Source organism: Oncorhynchus gorbuscha, linkage group LG23 (assembly GCF_021184085.1).
Source record: "Oncorhynchus gorbuscha isolate QuinsamMale2020 ecotype Even-year linkage group LG23, OgorEven_v1.0, whole genome shotgun sequence".
NCBI lineage: Eukaryota > Metazoa > Chordata > Actinopteri > Salmoniformes > Salmonidae > Oncorhynchus > Oncorhynchus gorbuscha.
The window spans coordinates 51193807-51206864 of NC_060195.1; the positions used below are offsets into that span (position 1 = coordinate 51193807).

Consider the following 13058-nt stretch of genomic DNA (forward strand, 5'->3'; position numbering starts at 1 on the left):
ACAGCACTGAACTTGTAATTTATTGTTTGTACAACTGGTATGTGAAATAAAACGTGATGAATTTATTTATTATAATGGCAATGTTGTATCATATTTACTATTTAACTAAGAATATGACTGTGCAAAATAAATCATTTTTAAGAAAAGTGTATTTTCTAGTCATCTACATGAATATATGTAAATTAAATGTATATTTTTAAAAGCTCTGTCTGTTTCATTCATTTATTGGACGTGTTCAGAACTTTTTAAAATTTTACTAGGAAAGACCCTTGGGGTACGAAACATATTTTGAAAGGGCGACTTGAATTAAAGTAGAAAAGCATCTTCTCTCTCTCTTTCCCTCTCATTCAGCCTTTTTACATTACATACAAGAGGATAAAGCCTTGTTGCCAGGTCTTGTTAGATTATGGCCTATGGTCATGAAACCATGCATACAGTTGTTCCAGTGAAAGTTGTGCCCCATGACAATGTGATCAAAACTACTCCTGTTAGAGCATGTGACAATGCACTCGGGTCAAATGGAACGTACGGTAATCAGTCCATTCAGGAATTGATTTGAAATCCCAGTTCAATCATTAAAAAATCTCTTCAATGACAATGAATGGCATTTTTCATCTTGTGAATTGGAATGGACGATGGAGACGGACAGCCAGACTACACCGATCTACAACAGTATAACAGCAACAGTATAACCTCTAGGAGAGAAGAACTCAAAAACCATTTCCACTCTTTGTGAAGAAGAGGGAAAACTACTGATAGGTGATGAAAGTATAACCATTATAATTCACAGCATAAGTCACAGTTAAGAAAAGGAACATAAAAACCTAGTTGGCTATTGTTTAGTGTCACCCTCACCTCATGGAGTTCAGGGAAGACCATACCCTTGCTCTTCCCTTCTCATTATTCAATGGCTGTACCTCATATACCTGCATTTACTAAGGTGTTGTCTTTAACTTCTTCACTATGCGATTGATGATGATTACGATGATGATAGATGATTGTACCACAATCCCAGGTCAGATGAGAGTAGAAGTGGTGCGTGTGTGCAGTGCTGGCATGCGTGCGTGTGTTTACCCTGTTGCTATTAAGAAGACATCAAAAGGGCACAGGGACTACTTTATTAACTGCTCCATGATGAGTAGCGGCGGATGGATTTTGATATACAAAAGTGCAAACGTCAGATTTGACACACACACACACACACTCTAGAATGTAGTGACATTCATTCCTTTTTATAGCCAATGGGGATGTAGTGTACCTTCACGCCCTCATAAATGAATATGCGTGCTAAATGTTGTGTAGTAGACTCCATCTCTCCGTATGACTTGTCCACTAAGATAGCGTAATAACTGTTACTCCCTTAAGAAACTGATATATGTACAACAATCATGGTGTAGCTGCATATGCTATTATATAATAGCCCTGTCTCCCTTCACAGGGGCAATATGGGGTTCAGTGATCAGTCATTTAAAAGTTGAAAAATTGACGTAGCAATCCCAGATTGCCCCTATTGCTGATATGTTCACTATGTTCTAGTGTAATTTATTGCTCCTTTCTAGGGACTAGTAAGAGTGCTGTAGAGTCACTGTAAGTCCCTATGTGGCCTGTCGAGTGTTTGCATTGATGGAAGTTACAGTCCCGTGGTACTGAAGTCAGAACACTGAAGTCAAATGTGATGTTGTGCTGCCATCTGCAGGCTATAGTGCTTTTGTAACCAAGAAATGATCTTCACATTACACATTTACATTTACATTTAAGTCATTTAGCAGACGCTCTTATCCAGAGCGACTTACAAATTACACAATAATACTATATGACTACGCCTTGCAAACCATTTTCTGTGCCTAAATGTAATACCCAATAAAAACAACAACAAGAACAACCTATTGCCTTCACTTGTGATCCCAAAATAACATTGGACCTCAGAATAAGACATTTAGAGACAGCAGAGGTGTCATGTCCGTATATGCCATCGAGCAGACTCTTTTATCCAAAGCGACTTATAGTTTCATATGTATACATTTTTTGTGTGGGTGGCCCCGGGATTTGAACCCCAGATCCTGTTGTTGCAAGTGCCATGCTCTACCAACTGAGGCATACAGGACAAGATGTTATTTGTAATACATGATGAATTCATCGATACTGGATTTGGCAATCAATGACCCTTCAACAAGAATTGGGACTAAATGCCCTCCTATGCCACACAAGTGTACAGTTGAGGGTGGTATCATGGCCCTGTTCATTTTGTGGCCCTTTTGGGTATGATTTAGAATCCCTAATGACTCCATAACTGGGTTAATAAAGATAGAAGTTATGATCTTACATACAGCCAATTCATATTTTTGTCCCTTACATGTGTGACATGCAATGCACACAAATAGCATGTGCCATGTATTGGATTTATGGCAGTAGTGGAGCCATAGCCATTGTCCTTTGATACTTTTTCCACGGTTCATGCCTGACATCTGTTGGAGAACTATGTCACGACAACTAATTCCCTCTCCCCGACCTGTTGCGTTTAAGGTGGCCCATCACGCTTCTCCCCTAGAAATGGTAAGTTAAATTAGCATGATGTGGGCTCCAACTAATGCGTTAAAAACGCATTTAGTGAATTGATTATAAATGTTTCCCTCATATACTCTACTTGCCAGGCCATATTCATAACAGACTCGCAGTTCACTAAAAGGGTGAGACCACCGTGAATGGCACTTTATCCATCTTATCTCTTGATCTATTCCCTTGGCTATTGGTGTTCCTGCACTGTACCTGTGACGTCTCGTTTTGTTCCCATACGGTATGTACCACTTGTCTGTCCTGTCATCTGGGTGAATAGACTAAAATGTACATGTAAATAGACTTACTACACATAGACACGGCTGGGTTTTGTATTTTATTATTGGTGTGTCATGTATCATTATTCAAACGTGATATATAATAATTAGCAAATAATTACTCGGTCACTAGGAGGGGGCGAGTAATCCGTCGATAATTATTTTGGGAAGGTTCCAGAGTTCTGGATTTACACAAGTGATGCGGTTTGCACCATATGTTTGAGGTGGGGGGGGGGGGCTGGGAGGGGAGGGGGGTGTCCGCCCAAGGAGAGGGGCCACGGCCTCGGAGAGTGGAGTGGAGGAGATGCGTCCAAGGGACTATTCCACCTTAAGAACTCACCAGCCCCTCTGCGCTCCCTCTCCCCGAAGAGCTACGGAATCCCACCAGGCCGCCACGGCGCACGGCTCGATTGACATTGCGGCGATGCAAACGACTCCAACCTCCGGGTATCGAGCCCCGGTGCTATAGATGCCATGTCTGACATGCTATCCCCAGATCTCCAGTTTCACAGACACCACAACCCTGCCACAGATAAACCACTTCTACCCTCATTAAGTATAATTTACATTCAACGTGTGGGTATAGCCCATATGAGCCTATATGCCTATATGAGCACCGCGTAAAAGTAGCAGGGACGAAAAGTATGAGAGTTTTTAGTGTAAATGATTAGAACATTTAGGGGGAGGATGGGGTATGGGGAGAGGAGTGAGGGCTGTAGTCCCGCCTACAAGCGGAGCAGGGGAAAAAAAAGTTTCCTGGGCCAAACGCGCCCCACTCCACATTGATTGATTATTATGGCACGTCTCTATGTCTGCGTTTTGTTGCGCACGAGATTTTGCCTCTAAAAGATCAAAGCGGCTTCGGGAAGGGGTGGTCCCGAGTTTGGGGATATATAGGGAGCCGGGGTCTGTCCACCTTCAATGCGAAATATGAGCAGAAACTAGACGGCACAGTAGAAAACAATTACTGCCCCGAAGTCACATAGAAACTCAAACAGCTGTTGAGTATTCAAGACAGGGCTGAAAGAAACACCAACGTTCCGAAGAGTTGGAATTGATCTATTGCTGAGCTTTTTTCGAGCAAGAGAATATAAGACTAGAGCTTGAAGCACCAAGATATGAAGTCTGAGCTGTAGACTATTTTGCATGGGTTTTGCACTGGATTTGTTTCCGTTTTAGTTTTTTTTAGACTTACTTCATTTACTGGAGGTGTTTTAGTTCTTGGACTGATGTTTTTTAGTTGTTAGTGGAGTCTTTTACGGATTTTACTTGCTTCCGCCAGACACTTCAATATAGTTTTCTCTTCCACTTAGAAGGGTTTGACACGGAATATGATGTCGTTCGTTTGCGTCTCGTTCAGTTTGATTACGGCTCTGTGCGTGAGAGCGGCGCACGGCACATGGGAGGAAAGTACAGTTGTACCGGTCAGACTCGACCCGGTTCGGCCCGAGAGGGATGCCGAGCAGGGCCGGACCCTTTCAGTAGAGGAGCGAGAAAAGGAGTCGGAGATGCGAGTCTACCGGTTGGACGTATTTGGCAAACGGGTGGTCTTGAAGCTAGAGCCGGATCAGACCTTCCTGGCACCTGGGTTTGTGTTCCATGTGGTGGGAAGCCCCGAGTCGCAGGCGCAGCGGGAATCTGACAGCAGCGCAGCCGAGACTCAGTGCTTCTTCTCGGGCACGGTGAACGGGGAGGAGGACTCCGCAGCTGCTCTCAACCTGTGTCACGGACTGCGGGGCGGATTCTACCTCCAAGGTGAAGAGTACTTCATCCATCCCAATAAATCGAGTGATGACCAGCCTATGGATGGGGACCTCCACCTCATTCGCCGGAGAGGTCGGGAATATTTTGCAGAGGAGAGCAGCTCAAAGTGCGGGGTCAACGAGGAAGAGGACAGGTTGCCAGAGAATCAGGAGACAAAAGTAAACCATGGAACCACAAACCCCGACCACCCAGGTATGCATTAACTCTTATAAAACCTTTGACTTGGATCCATTTCGGAATATGCTGACTTTAGATCATATTCATAGGCCTACGTATTTTAGTAAGAAAAACAGTAAGCCAAGCTGTTCCACATAGTCACTTAGTTGTGTTATGTGTCTACATCATGTATGGCAAACGAAATGGACTCTGGACCAATTCCTGTACCCGCCGTGTCCTGGGGCTTCAATTCCTGGAACGGAGGATTTGTCTATCCAAACTACCTCAACTTCTGTCTTGGAGTGATCCGTAAAATACCCCTTTTACGCAAACATCTGAGACTCTAATAATTACACAGCGCAGGCTATATATTTAAATGTTGAGGTAAGGGTGGATAAGTCGATAATTTGACCGGTGCACAACGAGGGTTAACGGGGAATGGGCTCAGCTTTGACAGTATACGCAGGCAAGAGGGGGGAGGGTAAGGCTCGGAGGAAGTGAGCGGGGAGTGAACGAGGGAGGGAGGTACCGGCCTGGGACGGGGGCTGGTGGGGGTGATACGTGGAAACTAGTCTCGCCGCCTCCTGGTACTGCACGTTACAGGTCAGCACTGTCAAGACATTTTCCCAGAATTATTTTTCTTCCCCCTCTCACGCATAATTTCCGCCTAGTGAAAGTCAATTTGGGAATGTAGTCATTAGGAAGAGGTCCTCTGATGGTAAGACATCCCGTGAATTTCCACATGTGTTTTTGGAACACTTCATATGTAATAATCACATGTGAAATACATGTGAGTTTTTGTAAGGGGCTGCTGAGTCACCCAACCAGCAAACACATCTGGAGAGATCATCTGCTCAGTGCTCAGTAGCTCTTCATCTGCCCTAGAAAATACACATTTGTAGCCTACAAACCCGTGATTGGCCTGTAGTATCACATGGTACAACTTACATAAAATCGCTTGTGACTACCCCGATATTTGCCATAAGCAAGTTGACATTTCATCTTTATGTCTAACAGTTCATCAATTTAAACCAGAGAAAACAGGCTCTCACAAGAGAGCAGTATTAAAAGTTTGATTCTAGGCCAGTTTGTCTGACCTCTCTCCCTTCTCTCTTTCCATCCAGCCCACCACCAGAGGTCAAAGCGCTTCGTGTCCACGCCTCGCTTCGTGGAGATCATGATCGTGGCCGATCAGTCCATGGCCGAGTTCCACGGTGCCGGCCTCAAGCCCTACCTGCTGACCATCATGGCGGTGGCATCGCGCCTCTACCGCCACCCCACCATTCACAACTCCATCAGCCTAGCCGTGGTCAAGCTCCTGGTGGTTTACGAGGAGGAGAGCGGCCCCCAGGTGTCGTCTAACGCTGCCCTGACCCTCCGCAACTTCTGCCAGTGGCAGCGGCAGCACAACCCGCCCAGCGACCGCCACCCAGAGCACTACGACACGGCCGTGCTCTTCACCCGAACGGTATGTTGCTTTTGCATTTTAGCACTGTTTTCACAATGTTTTTACACCAATGTTTACTGTGGTAACAGGTAACACCTTCACAACTACTAGGGTTGATTCTGCTTTCCAAATGGCACCCTATTCACTATATAGTGCGCTACTTTTGATTTGAAACAGGGTCCTGCTATATGATATCGGTTTTGTGTCTGTGTCTGTATGTGGGAAAGCCGTGAGTTTGACAGATGTGTTTTGTCCCTTCTCACCCCCTGTAGGACCTGTGCGGCGCCCACTCCTGTGACACACTAGGCATGGCGGATGTGGGCACGGTGTGCGATCCGGAGCGGAGCTGCTCCATCATCGAGGACGACGGGCTGCAGGCGGCATTCACTGTGGCACACGAACTCGGTAAGATGCCACCCTGATGCCAAGCTGAAACATGTGCACCATATATTCACATCTCTGTCATTAGCCACACACAGTACACATCTCCTCTCTCAGTCCCAAACCAACCCTTGTCTCCCCTCCATTTTTCCCTATCTTTTGCGCTCTAGGCCACGTGTTCAACATGCCCCACGACGATTCCAAGCAGTGTGCCAGCGTCAACGGTGACCATTGGGGCTCGCACATGATGGCGTCCACCCTGTCCAACCTGGACCAACTCCAGCCGTGGTCGCCATGCTCCGCCCTCATGGTCACCACCTTCATGGACAATGGACACGGCCAGTGCCTATTGGACAAGCCCCACAAGCCCCAGCCGCTCCCTGCCATGCTACCCGGAAACGTGTACGACGCCAACCGCCAATGTCGCCTGACGTTCGGGGAGGAGTCACAGCACTGTCCCGACCTGAGTACCACATGTGTGGCACTCTGGTGCACAGTGACCACAACCAACGGACTTCTGGTCTGTCAGACCAAGAACTTCCCGTGGGCGGATGGGACGCTGTGTGGCCATGACAGCTTCTGCCTGGCAGGACAGTGTCTGAGCAAGACGGAGGCCGCTCGTCACCAGGTGGGTGTTAAGACTGTTATAACATAGCCCTATGACAAAATCTTAAAGTCAATGGGAGTGATGGGATTGGTCCATTGGGGGGAAAGGAAGCATAATGCAGCTTTGGGATTGGTTAGTCTTAGCTACATTGGATTAGGTCCAATGTTATGTATTTTTTAATATCAGACTAGCTATTAGAGTGTTGAAATGTTATAGGGCCCTCAAACTCAAATCTGGACTTTGAAGCCAGTTCCACTGCATTTTTGATTGTTCCCTTGTTATCAGAGACTGATTTAGACCAGGGACACCAGGTGTGTGCAATTCATTATCAAGTAGAACAGAAAACCAGCAAGCTCCTTACCTCATAACATTTCAATAGTCCTATAGGTAGTCCTATAGCTAAAAAGCTAATAGTAACCTTCACTTTAGCCCCTATAACAGGGGTACTCAACTCTTACCCTATATGGGCTAGTGTGTGTGACTATGAATAACGATGGCGTCCTCTCCTGTTGCAGACCCCAGTCAACGGTGCCTGGGGTGTATGGGGACCATGGGGAGACTGCTCCCGTACCTGCAACGGAGGGGTGCAGTACTCCTTCAGGGACTGTGATAGCCCCCTGCCCAAAAACGGGGGCAAGTACTGCGAGGGCAAGAGGATCCAATATCGCTCCTGTAACACAGAGATCTGCCCTGAGAGCAACGGTAAGAGCCTCTACTAGCCTCACTTATTACATACTTAGTTCATGCTTATTACATAGCTAATACACTAATTACTCTTATTACACACATTCATATATTTATACTTTGATATTATACATCCTTATTTAGGCACATAGGCCACTGACTTGCATATTGTACCCATACTTATGCTTTCTACACATTCGAGAATAGCCATATTTGAATATCACAGCCTACTGTAAAGTAAACATAATGCTCAAGCTAAACTAACAGTGAATATCACACCTCTCTCTCTCTCTCTTCATTCCTCTTTCTCTAAAGGTCTGTCGTTCCGCGAGGAGCAGTGTCTGGCCCACAACGATATTTCGGCACAGGTGTCGTTCGGTTCGGGAGAGGGCGTGGAGTGGGTTCCCAAATATGCCGGCGTCTCACCCAAAGACCGCTGCAAGCTGGTTTGCCTGGCCAAGGGCACGGGCTACTTCTTCATTCTGAAACCAAAGGTTAGTCAGGTCACACCACAGACACTTTTGCAAAAATGTAGACAAACACTATCTAGGCTAGCTAGACTAGCTAACACTTTCTAGGCTAACTAGGCTAATTCTGTCTAGGCTAACTAGGCTAACACTGTCTCTAGGCTAACTAGGCTAAGCTAATGCTGTCTAGGCTAACTAGGCTAACATCTGTTTCTCTGCAACTGTCAGGTGGCTGACGGTACTCCCTGCAGCCCGGACTCCACCTCAGTGTGTGTGCAGGGTCAGTGTGTGAAGGCGGGCTGTGACCGAATCATCGGCTCCAGCCGTCGCTTCGACAAGTGCAGCGTGTGCGGAGGCAACGGCTCCACCTGCAAGAAAGTGTCGGGTGCCCTGGAGCGTGCCAGGTGAGAACAATGACCTATGACCTCAAAACAGCCATCTTTGACTTTAAATGACTGTTTTCTAGTTGAACCCATTTAATATATTTAATCCTATCTTTCTCTAATGAATCTATCTCTATCACACCTCTTAGCACTGCCACAGTCTCTTACTCTTAGACTTAACTCTTACACTTATGCATAACTTTTTACCCTTGGCTATGTTTGACCCTTGTGTGTTTCTGTCCCTCAGGCCTGGTTACCAGAACGTTGTGACCATCCCCGCTGGCGCCACTCACCTGGACGTGAAGCAACGTGCCCCCGGCGGGGGTCGCCATGACAACAGCTACCTGGCAGTGTTGCGCCAGGACGGCACCTACCTACTGAACGGCGACTACAAGCTGATGACTTTCGAAACAGACATCGCCCTCAAGGGGGCCTTGCTACGATACAGCGGTAGCTCTGCCTCCATGGAGCGTCTACGCAGCTTCTCGCCCCTCCCCGAGGCCCTGACCATCCAGGTGTTGTCTGTAGGCGACTCGCCCCGCCCCCGTGTCAAATACAGCTACTTTACGCCAAGACCCGTTTTGGCGTCACCTAGTGGCGGAACGGTGGCACGCCGCCAGTCCATCAATGCCATCCGGGAGCTGGGGGAAGCTGAGTGGACCCTGCGGGAGTGGGGCCCATGCTCGCAGAGCTGTGGGGGCGGTACTCAACTGAGGGAGGTGCTGTGTCTGGATCCCCAAGGGCGGCCATCAAGGGAGTGCCCGGAAGAGCTGCGCCCGTTGGCTTCATGCCCCTGCGCCCAAGACCCCTGTCCTTCGTGGTTCCTGGGGGAGTGGTCGGTGTGCTCCAAGAGCTGTGGCCGCGGGTTCCGCAAGCGGCCGCTACGCTGCGTGGGACACAACGGGCGTACACTCGCCCACGAGAGCTGCGACCATAAAGACAGGCCTCGACCACTGCTGGACTTGTGCAACCAGAGCACCTGCTAAGTTTGTCAGCCCACCTCATTATTACGTCCCTAAAGAACAACTCATGAAAGAAAGATAGAAAAAGACTAAAACAACCATATCGTCATGAACTTTGCATCTGAAAACACATTGATCTATCATGAGAATGTTTACATCCCAAGCAGAGTGCTTTCGTGGGTGTTTTCTGGGGTCCAATGGGTCCAAAGTGGCCGACTGATTGAGTGATACTGCAGAGCCAACAACATCTCTCTCAACTCCCTCCAGCCACTTTGAGTTTAGACTTTAGTGTTGTTTGGGTCTGCTCCGTGGCACTGCCACCCCTAGAACACCGCATAGACTTGGTGCAGTTGCCTGCTGGGCTGGCACGGGGGCACATTGCAGGCACACTGCGCCCTTCTCCCTCCCTCCACCCCCCACCCATGTCAGTGGAGCTGAGATGGAGGAAGAGTTTAAATGGACACTTCTCTTTCGAAAAAGCATGCTGCTTTAGGTGCCAATGGCATGCTTGTGTTCGTGTGTGTGTGTGGGTGGGGGGCAGTCTGTCCTAGCTGGACTGGACAGACATCTTGGGGGGGGACTATATGTATCACTGTACAGAATTGGTTACCTTGGGGTGAGGATGTATGTATATGTATTAGAAACAAATGAATGGTCTCACTGCCACACATTCCACTCCCTGTATCAGTTGGAGGCACTTCCTGTTTCAAAGGGTGCTGAACAAAAGACAATCCGGATTGTCCCTCCTAATCCATACGACTTTGTACGCAACCAAACTAACTCAATACAGTTAATTTCAATCAACTTCGGTCATTCCTGAACAAGTTGATATGTGCTGCTAACATTCCAGTAGAATCTCCCAATAGACTCATTCCAATACACTTATTATTCAAGATGCATCCTGGACTGAACGAAACCAATTTCAAAGCCATATCACTCCGCCCCGTCCTAGACCAAAGAGGTGTGTGAGCAAGCGTGGGTGTGTGGCTTCTCTCCTGCTACTACTTCATAAGTAAGTCTCCTGCCTTCTGAGAAGGTTTTTTTTTTATGATGACGTTTTGTACAGAATATCCAAACATTATTTATTGTTGTTAAGTATAATCTTGTTGCTTTTATCATTATTGTTGTATTTTTATTTGTTATTATATTGAAATAACAGAAGGATGTAGAGTATATAGAGTATTTATACAGTATTATATATATGGTCCTAGGTTTATGAATAATAAAGTATCACGTTGACCTATATACTGTTGTCATGTGTGGTGTGTCTTGGTATTCTTACACATCCATACACACACACACACACACACACACACACACACACACACACACACACACACACACACACACACACACACACACACACACACACACACACACACACACACACACACACACACACACACACACACACACACACACACACACACACACACACCAACCACAATATATCTGACTCTATACACACACCTCAATTTATTCCACTCTATGCGCGTGCACACACACTCACAAACATGGCCCTCGTCAGCAAATATATGGCGGATTTGTGTAATAAGCCTAATCCCAATATCACATTTCTTATGGACAGTGTGTAATAAACATATCAACCACTGGATGGCAGTGTTTCAGTGGCCCCTCCTGACTTCCTCTGGGTAATAATAATAATAATATAATAATATATAATAATAATAATAATATAATAATAATAATATATGCCATTTAGCAGACGCTTTTATCCAAAGCAACTTACAGTCATGTGTGCATACATTATACGTATGGGTGGTCCCGGGGATCGAACCCACTACCCTGGCGTTACAAGCGCCATGCTCTACCAACTGAGCTACAGAAGGACCAGGATAGGAATGCTGATTTCAAATCAGTCACCCCTGTCCATGTAATCTTATTAATTATGGTCTCAGCACTCCTATACAGGCTCTGATGTAGTATCAGTTTAGCCTTTTAGTCTATAATGAATTAATAGATAACATAGACAGCAGGAACCTGATCCTAGATCAGTACACTTATTCTGAGAAGCTTTATGAATATGGCCCCTGGATATAGGATTTGCAAAAAAGATTGTCCATAATGAATAAGATTATATAGACAGCAGAGACCAGATCCTAGATCAGCACTCCTACTTTGAGACGCTTTGTGATTACGGGACAAGACTCAAAGGAAGTCATTACGCTGTAATTATGGGAGTACAAGACTCCAACATCACTGTAATTTGGGTAGCACCATAATGGTTCTCATCTCAAATGGCACCCTATTCCCTATATAAATGCACTACTTTTGATTGACCAGGGCCCATATGGCTCTGGTCAATAGTATTGTACTATAATGGGAATAGGGTGCGATTTGGGATGCATTCAATGTGTCAGCAGATTCTGTAAACAACATGTTTGCAGAACAGAAAAAGAATGTCCTGGATCGGTATTCCCTCTAAATGTAGCTTATGCTGACTATAAGAAAAAAAGAGCCAAAGAAGGGAAATGAAAAGAAAAGCCCAAACCTTTCAAGCTCAATGCTAACTTGTCCACATTACAGTGACATACCGTTTCAACCACTGAAATGACTGACTTACAATTTATTTAAAGAGCATTTAAAATATACTACAACCGAGTCTGTATAGGACTAGATATATTAAATGCTGTGCTCTTCCCATAAGCACTGTGGAGTTGCCACCGAGTTATAGCCTACCACAGTTGTGTTGCTCTTGTTGCCAATGGAAAATGCTTATTTCCTTGGGAACTGGGACATTCTTTATAGAATACAATTACACTATTGTTGTACTTTTGTTTAGTTTTCCCATCTCTGCATGCCGGTGCAAGACAAAACCAAAAACTCCCACCAACCCACTCTCAATTAATTATCTGCCGAAAACCCCTGACATCTGTGAACAATTATGAATGGGTGGCGTTTCTGTAAAAGGTCACGTTTCTGTAGGGTGAAGTTGCCCCTAGACTATGGTCGTGAGTCAGTTTTGCATTTCCCCCACTAACGGTTAAGGTTATGATTGGGGGTGGGGAAGCTGATCCTAGATCTGCACCTAGAGGAAACGTTAACTATAACGAATGCATTTTATTTTAGAATGAATCTATCTTATGTATCCAAGCTCTCCTTTCATGCATCATGGCAAAGCCAAAACCGCGATTCAAGCTTATTCTGTCTTTATTAGAATTAGGATATATTCGTAATAAAGAGATGCTAGACTGTTCTCACCTAAAACAATGACTATTTTATGCAGAATGAGTGGCCCTATATTAAGGCATAACCATGTTTGACTGTCACACAAAGTAAATAGGCCTAGGTTGATTAAAGATGGTGTTTGAGAGGGAGGTCATTCAATTCTACAAGCTTGAGCAACCCATTTAGC

The 13058-nt window shown here is 45.8% G+C and overlaps 1 protein-coding gene across 1 annotated transcript; it reads left to right on the top strand.

Annotated features, from left to right (window-relative positions):
* The first annotated feature begins 3735 nt into the window (after window positions 1-3735).
* On the top strand, window positions 3736-10927 carry LOC124011366 (A disintegrin and metalloproteinase with thrombospondin motifs 1-like). Its single transcript, XM_046324677.1, has 8 exons — window positions 3736-4787; window positions 5876-6219; window positions 6471-6603; window positions 6750-7207; window positions 7702-7888; window positions 8186-8364; window positions 8566-8741; window positions 8968-10927. Exons 1-8 carry the CDS (start codon window positions 4163-4165, stop codon window positions 9704-9706), a joined length of 2841 nt encoding a protein of 946 aa, XP_046180633.1. The 5' UTR covers window positions 3736-4162; the 3' UTR covers window positions 9707-10927.
* Window positions 10928-13058: the final 2131 nt, after the last annotated feature.

Bases quoted from the DNA above. Each gene is read 5' to 3' on its own strand.
- LOC124011366 (XM_046324677.1), top strand. From the start codon at position 4,163: ATGATGTCGTTCGTTTGCGTCTCGTTCAGTTTGATTACGGCTCTGTGC. The intron at 4,788-5,875 runs GTATGCATTAAC...CTTTCCATCCAG, and splicing joins CACAAACCCCGACCACCCAG to CCCACCACCAGAGGTCAAAG. The intron at 6,220-6,470 runs GTATGTTGCTTT...CACCCCCTGTAG, and splicing joins CCGTGCTCTTCACCCGAACG to GACCTGTGCGGCGCCCACTC.